This window comes from Barbatula barbatula (genome assembly GCF_947034865.1).
Source record: "Barbatula barbatula genome assembly, chromosome: 18".
In the NCBI taxonomy this organism is placed as follows: domain Eukaryota; kingdom Metazoa; phylum Chordata; class Actinopteri; order Cypriniformes; family Nemacheilidae; genus Barbatula; species Barbatula barbatula.
Genome location: NC_136781.1, coordinates 21,115,527 through 21,137,230, shown reverse-complemented (window position 1 = coordinate 21,137,230; position 21,704 = coordinate 21,115,527). Strand labels below are relative to the sequence as shown.

The 21,704-nt window shown below is 41.4% G+C and overlaps 2 protein-coding genes across 2 annotated transcripts; one reads left to right on the top strand and one right to left on the bottom strand.

Moving 5' to 3' along the window:
• The first annotated feature begins 1 nt into the window (after position 1).
• st3gal5 (ST3 beta-galactoside alpha-2,3-sialyltransferase 5) lies at positions 2 to 16,380 on the top strand. The gene is made up of 7 exons (XM_079480481.1): positions 2 to 225; positions 1,576 to 1,677; positions 7,069 to 7,186; positions 8,783 to 9,120; positions 10,134 to 10,320; positions 13,991 to 14,149; positions 15,866 to 16,380. The coding sequence occupies exons 2-7, from the start codon at positions 1,589 to 1,591 to the stop codon at positions 16,124 to 16,126; spliced, it is 1,152 nt and encodes a 383-aa protein (XP_079336607.1). The 5' UTR covers positions 2 to 225; positions 1,576 to 1,588; the 3' UTR covers positions 16,127 to 16,380.
• atoh8 (atonal bHLH transcription factor 8) lies at positions 15,484 to 21,704 on the bottom strand. The gene is made up of 3 exons (XM_079480482.1): positions 19,931 to 21,704; positions 19,180 to 19,371; positions 15,484 to 17,467 (listed from the first exon to the last, which is right to left on the bottom strand). The coding sequence occupies exons 1-3, from the start codon at positions 20,513 to 20,515 to the stop codon at positions 17,462 to 17,464; spliced, it is 783 nt and encodes a 260-aa protein (XP_079336608.1). The 5' UTR covers positions 20,516 to 21,704; the 3' UTR covers positions 15,484 to 17,461.

The window sequence follows — 21,704 nt, the reverse complement described above, 5'->3', positions numbered from 1 at the left end:
AGCGTGTTCGAATTCTAGACTTCCGGATAGGCTGGTTTAGGTAACGTTTAAAGTGTTTAGATGGTTTATCAACCGAGGTGGATCTTTCAGGACATGACGTCATGTTTAAATGTACGGTCCGCACACTACACTAAACCTCCCGGATCTTCCTCAGCTACAATGTTAGAAGAGGAAAACCACGTTAACATGTTTAACCGGCGAGTCAGTTAGAGCAGAAAGATAACGGTACGTGTTCAAACTCCATTTTCACTAACAAAACCGTTTTACTGTAGTTGTAAATAAGCAGCTTGTGCTATAACACGGTATCACATTGTGCATAACCGATCAGAGTTGTGCAGTGTGTGTGTTTTAGTGTAGTACAACACAATGTAGGCTAATGGCTGACACTGTGGTGTAACAGACAATCTGCATTACACCGAATGACAGAAACGTCTGTTTAATGTTTTATTGCAGGCTGTCCATACATGACCTGTATCTGAATTTGTTTTTCAAACTTAAGTTTACCCTGGCCATTACATTAATAGCAAATAGCATTTACATTTATGTATTTAGAAAGGCTTTTATCCAAAGCCACTTGAGAGAACATTTTTCCAGTAAATAAATAAAAAAGTAGGCCTACACTAACCCTCTTCTCTCAAAAGGTAGTGGTCTTGTTGTAACTTTGTATTAGCACCTATTGTATTATTGCACTTTTATGACATATCGCTTATTGCTCCCCGAACTCTTTGTGAGTCAAAAGCATCTGCTAAATGATTAAATGTAAATGTAATGCATATGATGCTTATTTAAGCATTACTTAAATGTTTACTTAAAGGTCAAATGGTACAAGGGACGTGTGGACTGTAACACCGGCTAACAGTTTTACAGTTTGCATCATTATTTCATCCACATATTTACATTTCACTTTTGAAAACTTTATTTGAAATATTAAACACTTAAATAGCATTCAATTCGGTATATGAAATTGAATTTGTGGCGGCGTATTGTCTGTGCCAGTCACTTATATTGACCTACAATAATTCGTAGTTACCTATTATATAGATTAGATTAGATTCAACTTTATTGTCATTACACATATACAAGTACAGTGTAACGAAATGTAGTTTAGGTCTAACCAGAAGTGCAGTTAGCAAGTGCAGAATATACAGTTAGAATAAATACAGAATACAATAGTGAGAATATAATACAGTGGGCATGGACTATAAAAATATTTTGCAGTAGGAATGTTCTATGAAAATATGACAGTAGGTATATACTATGAACAATATATACAGATGACTATATACTATGAACATTAATGTACAGGTGGATATGAACAGATAATAATTTAGACTAAAATAGTGCAAGTGACTTAGGTGTGCATAAATTATTGACATCGGCTATTAAAGTTGCAGTGCAATAGGTGAGTTAATATAGTCCTCACATGTCACATACAGTAGCAGAATGCGATGGTATATGTGTATAGTTTCGGTACACGTCCAAAAAGGACCAAACCACAGGTCTGTTTTTGATAATTAATCTTTGTATTATCATGTTACACATTTTCCTGTGAAATAATGTTTTGTCTGCTTTTAGGGCTGGTGAACACATGCTGAAACAAGGCGGCAGTGGTGAAGAGAAGACCTGTTGTTCAGGCACCATGAGAAGAGCTGTGAAACACTTGCATTGTCCTTCCAGGTATACTGACAAACAACCCTAATCATTGACCATCAAATTTGCATTTTTAAACATTTCTCCTGTGATTTTTTTTCCTGCCTTTAAGTCCTAGTGAAATAAAAAATTGCAACTCCAATGTTTTCATGAAATCTGCAGCGTATTTTGTAAATAGCTCTCCAATGTGGGTCATTCTCTATTTTTAAATTCATGTGGCCTCAAGATCTTCAGTTAAAATCTGAAAATGCACTTCCGTCCTCTAGTTACTATACATCACAAATGAAATGACAGCTTGGCGGAGCATCTGTTATCTGATCCCAGTTTTATATCAAAATTTAACGCCTTTTTCCGTGGGAAATGTGTCAGATTACTCAAGTAAAAACGAGCTTCATAAAGTATAGAGAACTTCACATTCTCTGTAAGCAGACACATGAATATGCAAATGAGCCCCACCTGCATGAATGAAACTGAAAGCTGATCGTTTAAGAGCCTAATCTATGTGCCGTTCTTGCATATCTGTGGCTAGATCTGCTGCTCCGTGGGGTCCATGTGTTGATGCGATTGGTTCATGACATCACAAACCGGGGCACTGCTTTTTTTAAACTGTCTTTGGGAAACTTCAGTTTTATTGAAAAAATACTCATCAATGGTTTAAAATGATAAATTAGTACATGGTTTGTCTTAAAGCATATCAAAAACACAACATGAACAAATAAACAACATTAAAAACTTGGTTTTAACCACAGGGGCTCTTTCACCGTATGCTCTGCATCCCAGTCTTCGGAGGGTGCATCCTATCTGTAAAGTTGGATTTTGGAAAAGATCCTTAAAGTTGTCTTTAAAAACGCAAAGCAACAGCAGATTATCTAATGTAAATCTATTTTTGTAAAGTTCACAATGCAGCGCAAGCTTATACCTTAGGTCCAGTGTGTACTTTTTTGGAGAGACTATTGACAGAAATGCCATATAATATACATAACTATGTGTTCAGAGGTGTATAAAGACCTTACATGATGAAGTGTTATGTTTTTATTAGGGCCGTCAAACGATTACAATTTTTAATCTAATTAATCACAAGGTTTCTTGAATTAATTTCGATTAATCACAATCCTAAATATGACTGAAAAATTCACATTTTCTGTGTACTGTTCTCAGAACAGAAACATAAATGACAAGAAGCGCATATTACATTTGTCTCTTCTCTTCTATAAATGACAAATCAAAAAAATAATTGTAATTCTAAACAATTTTGGCAACTTAGCCATTGCTCTTAGCAAATACAGGATAGGTGAATGAAACGTTTTTCTTTTTGAACAAAGTTTGTCCCATTCTGGTGGCGTCAGCATAACCAGTTTGTTGTGTTGTTGGTCCAGGGTTGCTTTTAGTGCTGCTTGATTGCGGTTCAGACGCTTGATCATTTCCACTGTGGAATTCCACCGCGTCGGCACGTCTTGGATCAGTGGCTCCTGCTGCTGTCCCAGGGCCGCTTGCTGTGCTTGAAACACCATGGTGTTTGCTTCACTGTGTCTGAAGTGACCAACAATTTTGCGACACTTGGCCAACACATTTGCAAATCAAATATTGGAGAGGCTCACGTTAATGCTTCTCTGTAGCATGTGAGCAATGCAGGGAATGTGCTCGTATGGCAGAAGTTTAGCCGCAGCGGTCATATTGCGTGCACTGTTCGTCCCTATAGTTGTGATTTTTCCTTCAGTTTTTCACTTTTGTACCAGGGTTTGAAACTGTTGAGCACATACCTCTGCAAAGTGACTCTCTTCTGTTTTCATTACTGTTAAAACAAACGACTTCAGTTTCCAGGTTTTAGTGATGTAATGAGCTGTCACACCCAGATAATTGTTGTTACTTACGGAGGTCCAGTGGTCTCCTGTCAAAGCAACATATTCAGCTGAAGCCAAATCCTCTTCCTTCGTTTTCTTTTTAGCGCCATATAGTTAGTTGATTTAAGTCATCACTGTGCCTCTCGACGGTGGCTTGAAGAATGCGTCTAAGTTGCCACTTTCAAAATGTCTGCGAGGCCCGTGTCCTCAACAATATTAATCGGTCTACAGTCCTTGGCTATCCATCTGGCAATTGTGTCTGTCAGCTTCTCAGACGTAGACTTATTTAATGAGTCTACGTCTCACCTCTGCATTAGGTGAGGGTTGTCTGACGTATGCCAGGCTTAACACCTGAAGATGAAGCCCCAACAATGAATGCTTGGCGTTAAGATGATACTTAAGGCTCGAGTTGCTTCGGTGAAACGAAAAGTCCTTACTGCAGTGTGAGCAAACCACAACATGTTTGTTTTGGTCCTTCCAGAGGCCCATCGGGTTCTTCGGACACCTCCATCTCACCCGTGTCAGCCATGCTGTTTGCTTTGATTGCTCTGCAGTAATGTGCCACTGTAGAAATCTATTTGTAAGTCGCTTTGGATAAAAGCGTCTTCCAAATGAATAAAAAATAATAAATAAATAAAATAAAAAAATGTTGTGAGAGATGTGGTTGAACGGACTGATTTGGGAGGAAGGTTCCACCAGGAAGGAGTTGTTAAGGAGAATGAGCGGGAAAGCATTTACATTTAGTCATTTAGCAGACGCTTTTATCCTAAGTGACTTACAAAGAGTTTGGGGAGCAATATCAATATGTCATAAAAGAGCGATAGTACTATAGGTACTAATTTACTGCCCTTTTGAGAATGCAATACGAAACGCCACTTGTTTGCTTGAACGCTGGGTTCTTGATGGGGTACAGCAGTGTAGTAGGGTGTGAAAGTATGGTGGAGCAGATCCAGTGATAGTCCTGTAGGCAAGCAGTAGGGACTTGAATCTTACACAGGCTTCAACCGGTAGCCTGTGGAGAGAGATGAAAAGGGGTGTCACATGAGCCCTATTGGGCTGTTGGAGGGCGAGGCGTGCTGCTGCGTTTTGAACCTGCTGGAGTGGTTTGATAGCCTTTGCAGGAAGACCAGCAAGGAGAGCATTGCATTAGTCCAACCATGAGATTACAAGGGCCTGGACAAGATTTTGTACCGCATGCTCAGTGAGAGAAGGTCTAACCTTCCTAACGAATACTTGACAGACACATGAAAAAAAACTAAAAGTACACTAACCCTCTTCTCTCAACAGGTAGTGGTCTAGCTTTTGTTGAAACTATTATTGTACAATTGCTCTTTGTATTACATATATGAACTCTTTGTAAGTCGCTTTGGATAAAAGCTTCTGCTAAATGACTAAATGTAAATGTAATGTTAAATAAGGCAATGTGATCAGTGAAGGACAACTGGTCATCAAGCATGACTCTGAGGTTCCTGGCTGTTTTGGAGGGAGTGATAGTGGAAATGCCAAGTTGGATGGTGAGATCGTATTGCACCATGGGGTGTGTTCGAAATACGAGTAGTTCTGTCTTGGCCAGATTCAGCTGGAGGTGATGCTCTTTCATCCAAGCTGAGATGGCAGGCTGTTATACGAGCTGCTACAGTGGTATCGTCTGGGTGAAATGAGATGTAAGTCTCTGTGTCGTCAGAATAAGCCTTGTGCCCGTATGATGTCCTAGGGATGTTGTGTAGATGGAGAAAAAGGATTGGTCCAAGCACCGATCCCGGAGGGACCCCTGTGATCATGTGGAGAGCAGTGGACAGGGAGCCCCTCCATGACTCTCTGAAGGATTTGCCGGAGAGGTAGGATTTGAAACAGCAGAGAGGGGTTTCAGAGATTCCTAGAGATGACATGGTTGCTAGCAGTATCTGGTGATTGACAGTGACAAACCCTGCAGATAAGTCTAGCAGAATCAGGACAGAGGATTTAGATTCCGCTTTGGCTACCGATAGCAGTGCAGTCTCAGTGGAGGGGTTTTTGAAGCTGAACTGCTTGTTGTCCAGTAGTTTATTCTGGGATAGGAAGGAAGACACCTGGTTGAAAACTGCCCTTTTTAAGAGTTTTCGCAATAAATGGGAGGAGAGAGACAGGTCTGTACCTGTTGGTACTAGAGGGGTCCAATGTGGGTTTCTTAAGTAGGGGAATGACCTGGGCCTGTTTCAATGTGTATAGAAAAGTGCCAGTGAGCAGGGAGGTGTTGAGGATGTGTGTGAGTGGGCTGGATATGGCCTGGAAGAAATGGGAGGGGATAGGGGACAGGTGGTGGGGTGGCAGGAGAGAAGTCTGGTGACTTCAATGTCAGTGGGGGGGAAGTAAGAGAGTAACATTTTTGAAGTGAGGGTAGCATTTACAGAGGTCTAAGGTGCTGAAAATTGTTTGCTGATGGATTGTGTTTTTTATATATAAGAAATGACTTGCCATTTATTGGTTATATATAAGAAATGACTTGCTATTTGTTCAATATCTTTTCAATAAAATTGCACACACTTAACCCAAACATATCTTACATGTTCAGACATAATATAAAATATGAAAAATGCTAAATATTTCTTGGTCAGAGATAGACATTCAAACCGTCAAGACTTTTGCCGTCTTGCCATGGTGTGTCTAGTGATGTCTTCAACGGCTCTCATTTCACGAGTTCGCCCTCACCAATAAACAGCTCCTTGTTGGGATAGATGGTAAAGCAAGGGAATGCAGGTTATGCGTATTTGGCGTGTCGTACAGGGAGTGGGTTCCGAGCTCGCCGGATCTATCCGAACCCGGAGCACTCTACCCTGCTCAGAGCAAGTGCTCCGGGCTCGGAACCGTCTCGAGCCCAGAACACACCCCCCCCCCCCTGCGGGACTTAGAGAAAATGAGAGGAGCTGGGGTGGAGGAGGGATGCTTATCTGGCAAGATGCAACAGGTAAGATTGTTTGTCTATTTATGATAGAGCTTGCTGGAGCTGATAGGGTAGATACAGTGATTGCTGATGGTGAACCAGCCTAGATAATTAAGTAGAGATAGCGTGCTCGGCTGATAGGTGATTGCTGCTGATGGAACATCGGGCTGATTTATATGCTTAGGTTCCTCCCGAACTTTGTTAATAAAACATCATAGATCGTGTCGCACGTGAGGGGTTAATCACAAGCACCATCATGCGGTCTCGTTACTTTCTTGAATTAATGACTGTCATATATCCAAAAAACAGCCCTAAGTACACATGTTAAAACAATGTGTATCAAACAGTACGTGCAATTCTTATGACGAAAACTCTGTCACATGCATTGCTACAAAAATCCAGTGGTGTGCGAACAGTATGTGTGTTTTGAAATTGAAGTCAAGCATACTGTACGCTGACTCTCGCATAAGCATAACAATTGAAGTATACTTAGGCCTCAACAGTGGGTGGGTGTCTGAGTGACTTTAAGTGACAGATGCATTGTGACAGTCAAGGTTGATATTGTGGTGGCCGCCACAAATAAATCAATGTACAGTATGGGAAACACTGGTTTTGAACTGTAAACCCTTATCTAATTGAGTTTTTTTGACCCAACAGAAGGGTGCTTGTTCCACTCCTGAGCCTGGTATTGATTTCACTGGCTCTATTAAAACTGCCTCTCTTTCACACTGACCGAAAACCTGTTGGAGTTTCAGTAGATCCCATCTATCGAGAGGTAAGAGGTCTTTTCATTTGTTTATTCAATTAAAAGATTTTGAACCCTTTCTGTGGTTCTGACAGTGGTATTTTTACTTTCATGAACTCATACCAGCAAGTCACAACATCTGCAGTATATAGTATAAGTGTATAGATATAGTATAGACTGTTTACAGTCTGTCACTGGCATGACATCTCAGTACCTCGAGAGATGTGTAGAGAGCATTGGTCTGTGTTTATAGTATTGTATAGCTCTCGCGGTACTTGGTTGTCCTACGCTGATATAGAAGGCGAAGCATTGCCATTACTTTGAATGGGGAGGGAATGCAACGCTCAATATGGCCACTCTAGCAAAGGAATTCACGCTTTCTGGTAAAAAGAGCCAACTGTCAATCAACAAAGACATACGGGAAATATATAATTGTCTTACATCACTGTTGGCCTGCATGAAAAACTGCAAATGTTGCCTTTCCTTCAGGGTTGACGCTGATAAAGTCCCACATGGGGGACCCGCATTAATGTCTGAACTCCCTAGGAAGATATATTAAAAATTTGTTTTGACACTCGATCTTCTTTAATGGATGTCTTGACATCATGATTTCTGTCGTCATTGTGGCTTACCTTTTACAGTGACGGCATTAATGTTTTCAATAAATATTAGTGAATAGAAAAAGTAATCAAATTAATTTTAGTTCTTCTTTTTAGATAAAACATTTTTATGTATTTATTTTTGACACAGTTTAGGTTGTTCTTTCGATCGACGCCAGGGGCTGATTTAGCTGCACTAAATCATGTGTAGGAATATAAACTGCAAATCTCTCTTCAAGAGGGTCATTGCTAAAGTCAAAATAAAGTCTTGCAAATCTATCTACTGTTGTATTTGCAGGACACAAATAACGAAGGGTAGCGAAATCCGTTTTTTGCATCTACAGTCCCTTGCAAAAGTATTCAACCCCCTTCATTTTGTTCACATTTCGGTATGTTGCTGCCTTAAACTACTTTCAGTAAAAAAATACATGAATCTACCCTCCATGCACAATAATGACAAAAAAACTTTACTTTAGCGTTACTTTAACTCGTTGAATATGCCAATGAACAAGTCAAGTCACCTGTTTGTATAGTAGCATACACATCACCATACAGCCGCTTTACAAACCTGCTTCATACTGTAGTGTCATAAATACAGCTGGTGTTTTTTAGTTGATAATTTATAACTTTTGGTCTTTGAGTTTTTCCAATATTTAAGCAAGGAAAATAATTAAAAAGAGCTTGTGATTAACCTCGATAGAAACTGTCAGTCAAATCTAATAGCTCCACCTCTATAGTATGTTGGAGCATTGCTGTCATCAACAGGATCTCTTTGTGTTTGCAGTGCAGGGTACATAAAGAACGGGTTCTTTACATGTTTTTCTTTAACCAACAAACACTACACGTGTAAAGGTTGATGTTTGATGTACTTTAGGAGTGGAGAAGTGTGTCTCTGAATTCATATTGAAAATTGAATGTCCGTCTGATCAAACATGCCTTATTCCACTCATTAAATAAACAACGTGATAGATCATCCAGCTCTTGCAGTTCAGTTTGAGATATCTTTATTACGTGTTGTCTTTCGCAGCGTGTCCGTAGATACGTCGAGGAGGTGTTGAGCAATGAGTGCAGACCTTCCTTCGCCCGACAGAGAATGAAAGCTGACCACTCTAGTTCCACGCCAGTGGCACAGCCGTTTTTAAACAAGAACACTGTCTTAAATGAAGAAATATTCAAGTATCCTCCGCCTTTTGGCTTCCTGGGTATGCAGAAGAATCTTAAAGCAGTGCTGAACCTCCTTCCTTCTTCTTCTTCGGAGAGCTCTGGAGGACGGGAGTGTCGTCGATGTGTGGTGGTTGGTAATGGAGGAATACTGAAGGGATTGGGCCTCGGCCCTCTTCTCAATGAATTCAGTGTCATTATACGGTGAGAGCATACACCGATCATTGTGTGGTTACTGTTTTACTAATGTCGCACATCGTTTAATATTTAGCAAGTGTCATTATGATTTTTTATATTTATATTGATATATTTACACTAAGAAGGAGCATCAGTATTATACCAGTAAGAGTAATACAGCATTCTAAAGTTTAGAAGAGAGGAGGAAAGAGGCGAGCATGTGACTGCATGTTTTGGTGTTAGCAGCATGAAAAACAAGTTTAATACAATTCTGAGCTGTCACTCATCTTCATCAAGTTCTCTAGCACCCCAGAACCAGGCTTAAAATAATTAACGCAAGGAAAACAACATCCCAGACATGGAGTTTAATTAATATAGTGGAAAGATATAGAGAGAGAGAAAATGACCCCTCAAAAATGTAGAAGCTTCCTCTTCCCGACTGCGACTGGAGGATTATTATTCTCCATTTTTTAGCTGAAGTTAGCTTCACCGGAGCGACGTCAATCACTCACAACGGACGTTCTAGTCTAACCAGTGTATAACTGTGCAAACTGAATATGAAAGTCTATTCAGGGACGTGCTACCACAGACCTCTATCCTGTGTTTAGAAACCTGCCATTTGAAGAAGTGAAAGTCCACTTCAGACATTTGAACAGACTGAACAGCTTTTATGTTAATGAAATGCTGAATGTGTCTATACCGTTTTTTATAATATCTTTCTTTTTCTTTTCAAAAACCTACACATAATACGATATTGTTTTTGAGTGTTTAACTACATGCAAACGTTAAAAGATCTCATAATTCTGTATGAAGTTGATTATATGCTGTGAATTTCATACCATACCAAGGCCGTTTCACACAAACTCCAATTGTACTGTTTGTTTTTGTGCCCATGTTAACAGAGCATTCACACACATCATGCGGATGTTATGCGTCTGTTGCAGGAGCGATGCATTTTCTCAATCGTTTCGAATCTTGTTTTGCTGTATTGGCCGGCACATCTCAAATGTTTTCTTTTTTCAAATAACAAACATATACAGGTTGAACAGTGGACCCGTGCAAGATTTTATCGCAGATGTGGGAAATCGCACTTCAATCAGAATGACGTACCCTGAAGGTTGCCCGAAGGTTTGGGAAGATACAGATTCAGATCTCAAGTTTGTTGCTGTGATCTACAAATCCGTAGATTTCCACTGGCTTTGTGCAATGATCACCAAAACAGCAATTGTAAGTGCCTGTAACATGTACGTTATACATCAGGGGTCTTCAGCTACTTTTCCTTGAGGGCCAGATTCTAAAAGTATAAATGTCATGATCCTGCCTCTCCTTGTCTTGGTTTTCGAGTCTTGTGGCAGGATCATGTCAGTCCCATGTGTTTTGTGTGGAGAAAGAGCATTGTTTTGGTTTGAGAAGCCATGCTCTCTCTCCGGTGTCACGTCCTTTAGCCCCGTCCCCTTGTTTCCCTGTTAGCAGTCCATTAGTGTTAGTCTTGTCTCCAGCCCTGGTCCATCTTTCCCTTAGTGTTTCAGTCCCCTCACCTGCCTCGTGCAATCCTCCTGTTAGCTTTCCCTTAGTGTTTCATCCATGTCACCTGTGGCCACTCTCCCTGTGTCATCAGTCCTTGTTAGTGTTTCCCTTTATCAAGTCCCAGTTTCCCCTCTGTCTCTTGTCGGTTCATTTTGCACACTTTGCACATTTACCCTTCGTCTGTCTGGATTACCTGTGTTCCTGTTCCCTGGACTCAAGTTTGTGGACTTAGTTTGTTATTCTTAAGACCTTGTTTGTTTTGTCCACCTTGTGGGAAGTTATAGTTTTCAGTCTTGTTTGTGTTCATGTTTTCCCCATCGAGGGTCTTTGTTTTGAAATAAAGTCTTGTTGTTCGACACATGTCTGCCTGTGCTTGGGTTCTGTCCACAACCGTAACAGAATGAACCGACCACAGAGAACCCAGCAGGCAGCCAGCGTCTGTGAGCAGTCCTCTGCCTCTTCGGCCAGCCAGGACCACCAGCATTGGTGGCAGTCGACCGCTGACTTAATCCAGCGTGGCGATGGTCCTTTCCCTCCTCAGGGAGATAGGACCGTGGGTGAGTATCATCGAGCGTCTGTGGCAAGACGGGGTTTTCTGCCAGAGACGCTCATGAATGCCTACTTCCTGGCGGGCCTCGTTAAGCCTCCACCGTTGGAGGAACGGGAGAGGCTGATCCGGGGGTCCTTTCAGCAACTGGTCAGCAGTCTTGCCTCCAGCTGCCCCTCGGCTTCGAGCTCTCTCCTGCCTCCGATCCCAGAGAGTCGTTCACTGAGGATTGGGGTTTTGGAAGTCACCACACACTCTGCTCCACCACCAGCTAGCCTCCGTGGTAGGCGTGGACGGCGGGAGTCTTGGGACTCCCCGTCCGACTCTTCCAGCACGGAGATAGTGGGGTCCCCCACCGCTACTCTGCAGCCGGCCACACGTCCTGTGAGCCGGTCAAAGAGGAAGAAGCAGAGGAGAGTGGCACCATCCTGTCCTGTCCAGCAGCCGGTATCCAGCCCTGCCCAGGCGTCAAGTCCGGTAGTCCCGTCAGGTCCGGTGGTCCCAAGTCCGGTGGTCCCAAGTCTGGTGGTCCCAAGTCCTGCACCCAGTCCTGTCCAGCCGGCCTCTCAGCCGGCCTTCCTGTCATGCCCTACCCCTTCTAGTTTCTCCTACTCCAAGAGAGGTATCCCTACCATGCCCAGGCCTTCCTACCCCACCCCTCCGCCCAGCTCTAGGAAGTAGGGTCCTGTCCCTCCTAAGTCCCCACCCAGTTATTATGTTCCCAAGTTTGTCCCACCCATTCCACCTCCCCCCTTCCCATTGATGTTTATTTTATTGTCCAACCCCAATCCCTTTTTTGTCATGTCAGCCCTGCCCCTAGTGTTTTCTGTTCTGTGTTTATGGTGTCTGTCCTCCTGTCTGTCTGTCTTGTCATGTTTAGTGCGATCTTGAAGAACTCCTGGAGGAGTTCTTTAAGACGGGGGCTCTGTCATGATCCTGCCTCTCCTTGTCTTGGTTTTCGAGTCTTGTGGCAGGATCATGTCAGTCCCATGTGTTTTGTGTGGAGAAAGAGCATTGTTTTGGTTTGAGAAGCCATGCACTCTCTCCGGTGTGACGTCCTTTAGCCCCGTCCCCTTGTTTCCCTGTTAGCAGTCCATTAGTGTTAGTCTTGTCTCCAGCCCTGGTCCATCTTTCCCTTAGTGTTTCAGTCCCCTCACCTGCCTCGTGCAATCCTCCTGTTAGCTTTCCCTTAGTGTTTCATCTATGTCACCTGCCGCCACTCTCCCTGTGTCATCAGTCCTTGTTAGTGTTTCCCTTTATCAAGCCCTAGTTTCCCCTCTGTCTCTTGTCGGTTCATTTTGCACACTTTGCACATTTACCCTTCGTCTGTCTGGATTACCCGTGTTCCTGTTCCCTGGACTCAAGTTTGTGGACTTAGTTTGTTATTCTTAAGACCTTGTTTGTTTTGTCCCCCTTGTGGGAAGTTTTAGTTTTCAGTCTTGTTTGTGTTCATGTTTTCCCCATCGAGGGTCTTTGTTTTGAAATAAAGTCTTGTTGTTCGACACATGTCTGCCTGCGCTTGGGTTCTGTCCACAACCGTAACATAAATGGGATGCGGGCTAGTTTTTATCTCCATATCCTCATTTCTTCTGTAATTTAGTATTTCTGTTATTTATTGCATTTTGTAACTTTTATACTGTTTTTGTTGCTGTTACTTTTAGAATCATATATTAAAACATGCAGTCAGATATTGCATGTGACTTTTTATGATATTTAATAAAAGGGATTTTGTCTTTATAATTGTATTTTATGTTCCTTGATGCATTAGTTTACCTAAAGATAATTTACTCTGTTAATTTACTCACCCCAGTCCATCTAAGATATACAATAATAAGTAATAAAAATAAGTAATAAAAGTCAAATCAATGAAACGCTAATATTTTCAGCACAAAAGTAATCCCTGCCCCTTGTGACGTTAAACTGGCGTCTTACAAAAACAATCAGTGGATCTGTGCCAAAAACTGAACGCTCTTATATCATCTTCAGGTGAATCCCAATCGCACTCGTGAGCCCCGCGCACTTAAAAGGGAAGATCCTCTGTAGTGTGAGTTCTGGAGGGAGATGAACCACTCTCTCTCCTGTCTCGGCTTTGTTCCCATCCTCTCGTTACCCTCGTTATTGATTAATGCCCTTCACCTGTTTCCCTCTTGATTTGCTCCCTTATTTAATGCCCTTGTGTCTTCTGTCTTGTGCTGGTTCATTGTGGTGTTGTGGTGAGTCCATGTCTCTTGTCAAGTCTAGTTCAGTGTATTTGTAGTTCTTGTTTTGAGTTTATGTTAAGTCTTTGTGTAGTTAGTCTTAGTCATGTTATTGTATCCATGTTTTGTTCTGTTACCCCCTCGTGGGTCTTTGTTTTATTATTTATTAAATTATCTGTTAACCCCTTACCCGCTGTCTGCACCTGGGTCCTCTCTCTGTGTCTCACCACGAGAACCATGACACTATCAATGGCACAAGACGCGTTTTGCAAGGCTACCTAACGTGTGCGCCAACCGACTGCCCGTGGCTGATTATAAAGTTGCAAATAAGATGCGTTTTCTGGACTGACCGATCAAATCTCTTTATAAGACGTCAGTATTGTTATGAATATTACTTTTGTGTTGAATGTATTAGCTATTTTGGAGTTCAAAGATGTGGCGTCTCCGGGCGTGCATTTCTTAAAGCACGCCGCTCTTAAAAGTCTCTCCACTTATTTGAAATGTGAAGGCGGGCCAGGTGAAGATGATTGGCGGGCAGCAGTTGGCCCGCTGGCCGCCAGTTGACTAGCCCTGTTATACATCATTCTTCTCTGAACATCTTTGTAACTCTGTGTAACTCTTTCAGTCGCTGTGGGACTGGCTGTTTTTCTGGCAGAAGGTTCCTGTGAGGGTTCCAATAGAAGTCTCCCAATTTCATCTTCTGAATCCAGAGATCATTCGGGAAACAGCACTGGATCTGCTTCAGTACCCCACGCCCAGGAAACGACTCTGGGGCTGGGACCAGGTCAGGCTTTCTCTATTTATATTTTAATATTTGATATAAGTGATCGCTTTCATATAAAAACAGAGAGAAGAAAATGAAGCCTGTTAAGAAAACAAAGAACCCATTAGGTGTAACATCATTCAGATCATCACGTTCACTCTCATCACATGAGCAAAAATGAATAATAGATAGTTGAGTTAAAATGTGAAATATTTGGCCAAAATGCAGTGCTGTGTGGAGTCAAAGTTCAAAAATCAAAACCTCATGCCATTCACGCTGGATGTGTCCACATATTATAAGAAACACGTCTGCCGCATGCGTTCAGTGCACTTTTGCTTTACTTGAGTCTGAGCAGATCAACAAATATAGACAGAAAACCCAGACACTTCTGCTTCTACTGTGTGAACGCTGAAAATAATGCACACTGCTCTTCTGGAACATTTTGTCCTTTAACTGCTGATTTTCTGCTGAAATCTCCCCCCTGTACCACCGGTGGGCCCAATTGTTATGAATGTGAACGTTACATATTCATATCTTCAAAATTCTATTATAAAACTGAAAAGAAATCTCAACAACCTATATATCACTGGAAAGCTCTAAGTGTGGACTTTTTATATATGAACACATTTTTTAACAAATAATTATGTAGTGGCAATCATTTAATATTTTGTAAAAGAGTATGCAGCAAACAAATGGAGCATTCAGGACACCTACTGACCATTTGTGGTACAGCGGTTACTTTTTTATTAAATCAGCTTGAAATGTAAAGCACAACTTAGTTAGAAGTGTGGCTTTCATTTTCTGGCGTTTTAAATGAAAGGAATTGTGTTTTTAGATTTTTTTGTAAATAAAAACTAGTTTAGTTTATTTCTTCGTAGGAAGGAAAAAAACATTATCTTTTTTTGTTTTGTTGAACACAAAGACGATATTTTGAAGAATTTGTGACAGCAAACAGTTCTGGGGCACTTTTGACTCGTATTATATGTTTTCCTACTATGGTAGTCAATGGTTGTCGAGACCTGTCTGGTTATAAGCGTTCTTCCAAATATCTTTCTCTGTCTTCATCAGAACAAACACATTTATACACTTTTGGAACGACTGGAAGGTGAGTAAATGATGACAGAATTTAGGATTGAGTCTCCCTTTGAATACTCTCCTCCCATAAAGGGAGTTTGTGTCTGAAGAGGAAACTCCTACAAATGCAAATGCAATAAGCCAAGGTCAATCGCAAAAACAGCTGTGTATTTTCACTGCGTGACCAAAAGAGCCGTTTGCGCTGTTAGGAAACCTGATTTCTGTTTATGTTGCTCCTGAGATTTGATCTTTATCATTAAAGACTCGTCTTCACACCGGAACAGAAGCACAATGACTTTAATCTAAAGAAGCTTTACTTATAACATGAGCCTGCACTGCAAAACAAAGACATACGTGCAGTATATATCATTTTCAAGCAAGTTGTTTTGTTTTGCACCAAATAAAGGATGAAAAAAAGAATGTGATTCATCAAGGTGGTTTTCTTAGCACTTATGAGAGTTATTATGAGACTAGTTTAAAGCATAAACCTTATTTTTTTGTTTGTGTCAATAAAATACACAAATAACAAGGTGATATGACCATTTGAAATAAACATGTTATTTCATGTTGACAATTCTTTCAAAATGATTGTAATAATGTAGATTGAGCAGGTGTGCCTTTGGCAAATTGTATATTAATTGGCCATTTTTTGTTCCCCTCCAGAATGTCCCAACTTTAGGAGTGTCGGCTCTCAACCTGGCAACATACATATGTGATGAAGTCAGCATAGCCGGCTTTGGGTATAATCTCAGCCAGAGAAACGCTCCGCTTCATTACTACGATGACCTCACCATGACAGCCATGTTAAAGGAATCTATGCATGATGTACGGACTGAGACCATTTTTCTCAAACATCTGATCATGTCAGGCACTATAACGGATCTCACTGGAGGAATACACTGCAACTTCTGTCAAAAACACTGAATTCTTTTAACCCCAACGAACAAATATGCTTGTAGCTCAGCAACGTGAATGTAATAACACTGATAAAGTATTTTATTATCCTTGAATCTGTGAAAATACTGTTTTATGTCAAATGTATTGAAGATGTACAGTACTCAATGTTGCCCTTTTTAATGTTTTTATTTGATTCTCTTTTTACCATTTTATTGTCATGTGTAAAAATGTTATTTTGCCAAAATAAAGTTTGTGTTGTCCGTTTAGAGACTTTGTTCTGATCTGATGGCGTTAACTGTGGTTTTGCTTTGTCTTTAAAAATGGACCCTAAATGTAACTACTATGACTTTGCAATGACTCTACTCTTCCTACAGATAGAGCTGTTGTAGAAAATACATTCAGCGAGTGCACAGGCATGCCTTATATTTATTTGAAGGTGTGTTGGGCGCAGACTTACAGAAGTGGGTATACACGAAAGCTTGCTCTGAGCTGAATGAACGCCATCTGACTTTAGTCTTCCGGAAATTCAATTTAAACGAATACGATTTGAATACCAGACAGCACTTTGTGGTGTCACTAATATCTTGGAAGAAAAACTCCCACTGAAGAAAAAGTCACGTTTAGAGACACAATGACGGACAGATGTTTAGAGAAGTGAAATGAAAGTCTATGTGAATGTGGAACCGTCGCTTCTGAACGGGGGAGAGCCCGCAACAGTTTTCCAGCGACTTACAATCATGTTCTTTTCTCTGGCAGTTTCACATCAGCTGACACAGTCATAATGATTCACACCATCAGAAATGTCAACAAATGTTCATGAAACGTCAGAATCCAAACACAGCTCCAAAAGAAATCCTGTTACTTCTTCAAAACAGAGGAGTCTTTGGATGCACGGTGACTCGAAAGAACGCCACCACCTCACTATCTCAGATAGTTTTTTATCAGACTGGTAAATATTATTATATTATTATATATAAAAAACGCAAAAGGAAAACGATTTGTCATTGCACATTAAATGTTCTTGTTGTATAATACTGAGTTGTATGTTAGCACATTCAGACACTGTAAAAAATGGAGAAAAAAAGAACAAGTTCTTGCAGCTGGGGCTCCATAAATATTCTGTAAAAAACAGTTTTCCTGTCAAAGATTTCGGTTATTTGACATTTTTTGATCGTATTTCACAAATACGTGAAGCTGAACGTTTTTTGACAGTGTCGTTTTTGACACCGTCGGCTGCAGTAAAATCTATGGCACAGTGTTTACTGTAAAGCTTCATTAGACTGCAGGCGAGAGAATGTGTCTTCATGTCGACAGCAGTCTGAGATCCGTCATTCTCCAGAGTCACTGAAGACATTCTTCATTTTATTCCTATTGTGAAGAACAAACAAACAAAAGTTAGTTATCGTGAAACTCATTCTTGATGAGATCGTTTACCAAAAATGAAACTTAAGCATTGTAAGGGATCTTCAGCAAGGACGTTACAGCATATAATGAAGACTTTGTTGATGAAGTATTGCTACAAAAATCGTTTTCAAATAGACTGATTTTGTTTGTTTTAGCGTTTTAAAACGTTGTAGAACTGCACCATTCATGAACACGTCCGTGTTCGCTTCCATGGGTTCACGCTGCCAAAACATTTTTCCCCTCAGACTCACTGGCTCTACTTGACAAAGGGATTTCTTTATTGGACGCCCCCCGCCCTCCCCCTGTTTCTCGCTGGCCTCTGTAACAGCTGCTCTGTGGAGCCGTATCCTTAGAGAGTGATGATCAGTGTTTTTTATTTCAAAGTGTTTTTTTGGAACAGATGGCCAAGAGAGAACTGGGGAGTCAGCCAAGAGCGCGCTGGGGAATGTGCCAATTCCTGTAGTGAGTGAGTTCTCCGGGTTCCAGCTCGCGTGCCTTCCCCCTGCCCTCTGCCCCGAGTGGCGCCAGCAGGACTTCCCAACTAGTGTTGCGAACATCTGGTGTCTGGCTCTGACGGGAGGGGGGGGGGGCGCTCAAACCCATTTCCTTTTAGATGTGCTTTGCTGAAGGAACAAATTAGCTCACGTATAGAGATGGTGAGCGGTCTTTACACACGAGACACTTCGTGCCTCAATGAAGACTTAATTTTTGTCAAGTAAAGCTGAGATTAATGGCGTTATTCACCCTCGTGTGGTTCAAAATGTGTTAATGAGACTGGTTACAGAAGAAGATATTTTGAGAATTGTCCCAGTGGTTTTGTGTCAATACACTGGAAGTCTATGGGGTTGAATGTTGTTTGCTTACCAACGTTCTTTCAAATATCCTCTTTTGTTTTCTGCAGAAGAAAGAAACTCATACATGTTTGGAATGACACGATGGTAAATAAATGATACAAAAATCAATTTTTTTGGCTGAACTATTTCGTTATTAATTGATATTGTGTTTTCATTCTTTTGTTCAATGAAGGATTGACCTTCTGAGGGAACACCGGCCTGATCTCACAGGTTTTTGTAATTCGTATGACCTTGTACAAAGTGAATCGTATTTGAGATTATTGAAAAAAGAAACTTTACCTTCACAGCTGCAGAAGCAGATCGTACGAATTCATTCAAATTACCCGACCCATAAAACTGTTACAAATTGCCGCAACATTGCGTTGGGAACACACACGTAGGTTTGGACTCAATGTGCATATTGACGCCTTTATATCAAATATTGTATTATAATAAAATATTCTCTCAGAACACTGGCAGAACACCCAGTCCTGTCCCTGACGTAAGCTTCTGATCATTTCATTGAATTTAATGGGATCAGTATCAGGCATGAGGCTAACACACGGCCTTCCAACATCAAATATTATATCTAATTTATATATTTGTTATATATAGTTATTTACAGTTCACAATGTCACTGGTACTGAGTATATCAGTTTAGATCGTCTAAATGATTACAGATAAATTGATTACTTACACATACTTGCTTTTAATGTAGAAAAAAGAGGACATTTTTCCATTTTGTTTTCATTTAACCGTACATCAGTCTCCTCGGAGCCTTTCGGGATACAGTGGCCCTTCACGAGAAACTGGAAAATCTCTGTCTTCCCCACATCTATTTACCTTGCGTTTTTTGGATCGCCCCTCGGCCTGTAGAGTTCTAGTGCACTGCTCCACACACTCTCGGAAGCTCAGATTGCGGTGGTCTGGGGTATAGTCCAGCTCGGCAAGCTGAGCGAGGGACAGAATGTAGTTGCAAGCTATTCTTAATATAGCCAGCTTGGAAAGCTTCTGTCCGTAAGAGTAGCAGGGTACCTGTAAGACAAGATGAAGACATCATACGTGAAAGCGCAGGGCGGGCTGTCAGACTCATTTTATCAACCTCTCTCATGTATTCATTACTGAAAATTGGCCGGACAATCAAAGCCACAGAGTTTGTTATTAGTTCATCTTCACAAGAAAGATACTTTTATGCTGAAAACACAACTCTTGGCGTTTAAAGAGCTAATAATACAACATTCCTCTCAAGGGCAGTTAATGGATGAATTCAATGTGATATTTGTCTATATGCTCATCTAAAGCAAGCACTTGTGTGGAGTTTGGTCTCTTCTTAACTCTTGCTGTTAGGAAGTTTACAATCATCTTTGTTCTTAATAACTAAGACCATAATAACCGCGAAACACACATTTTTGTTCTCATTTTTCTAAGGGCTTTGTTGTTTTATAATCGAGAGCATCTGAACTTAGAACATTGAAATTGTTTATATATTACATTAAGTTGTATATCACTACAAAAACATGGTTCTATAAGACAAACACAAAAGTATGGCAATACATACATACGCGGTATATCGTACTGTAGTAACGCGGTATACCTGCTTTCTGAGCGCCTCAAAGGCAGCGCTGATGGTGTGCACGCGCGTCCTCTCCCGCGCGTTCGCCAGCAGCCTGCGCGTCTGCTGCACGGCTCTGATCTGCGTGACCGCGCCGGACGGCTCTCCTGCGCGTTCCCCGGGTGATTCCGCGCACTCGCTCCCGCCGCCGCTCGCAGGCGCCTGACTGACTGCGCGCTGAGACAACACAAAAACCGACACCTGCGCGCTCGTTCTGCCGCTTTTGTCGACAGTCTTCTGCTGTTTCGAGTCAGCCGTGTCGGTATTAATCCTCATATCGATAGCGGTGTTTAAAGTGTCGCTGTAATCCCGCGACGCGATCATTTCCACGGGGTCGGTCTTTACCGCAGCGCTGTTTCCCAGCGTCTCGTCCATCGGATGAAAGTAAGACAAATCGCGCTTGACGGGATCTCGCGCTTTCCTCTTGAATTTCTTGTCTCCGGACACCGAGTGGAGGACCTTGTGTCCGTCATTGACATGCAGGGTGCTCCTCATCCCCGCGCTGGTCGCTGACTGAAAGTCGACGCAAAAGCGACGCCGAGGAGGAAAACGGTCAGCTGCGGTCATGTGTCGAGAAACATCGCTCGCGTCGGTGTCGTGTCTTTCACGTGACGCGCTTCGGTGTCGTGCGGTTTTCTTATGAAGTCAGGGCGACATTGGCAGAAGATTTTGTGTGAATGCGCTCGACAGTTCATCTGTGTTTATTTAGCCTCGGTTAACACACAAGCCCCTGTTGGCGAGATAAGTGAGCGCTGTGAGACCGCCCAAAATAAAACCCAGAGCAGGAGCTGCTGCTGACACTACCGTGAAAACTTTCAAAGTAAGACACGTTTACCCCCACCGCACGCACGCACGCACGCACACACTTCAGCCAGACTCTGTGTAAGAGCCCGTCTAAGGTGTGACACTGAAGTCAGATCAGTGCTTTGGGTAACATCAGATGGGCTCTGCGGTCTACTTGTCGGTAGTCAAAAGTTGGATTACAACATGTTTCGTATTGCACTGACTTTCTGTGCTGGCTTCAAACGAGCATATTGTTATTTCCTCATATCTTCACTACCAACAGCTAGAAACTCATTCTCCTGTTTTGACTGGCTTAATTTAAAAGTCAGTTCTATTGTGTAATTTCTGGGTTGTTTTAGATGATTTAATGCTGATTTGCACTGAGCACTGTTGTAATATACCACAGTCATAATATAATTAAACATCTTTAAGAAGTATTCATAGGGACATTAGTTTATGTGGGAGTATTAGTAGTGTGATCTGAAACCACATTTATCTAAAGATGATTGTATGCGGATGATATAATGTTACAATCAGTATATCTGATCAATGATTATTCACATAAATGCACTTAATAAGCACGTTTAAGAGAACTTTTCAACATTATACAGTAATGTCTGTTAGACCTAGAAGCCCGATGCCTAAAGTTGAATAAAGTTCAGAGGATGAGGAACAGAAAACCTTGGTACTTTCCACTGACCAGTGTACATAAGTTGTAACATTGTGTGCAATTATTTAAAAAAATAACGTAATAACGCGCCAACCGGGATTTAAAACGCATCTTGTTCCATGGGATCTATTGGTGGCGAAGAACAACAGTTGGTTAATTTAAAATAAGAGATAACAGGGACTTCTGATTGGTTTAACGAGAAACGCCACTTTCAGAAGTTTCACTATAACTATGGGCTGGAAAACACTGTATTTTCAGATGCTCACTTTGTTTGGCTTGTACAAATAAAGATAACTCTTTGAC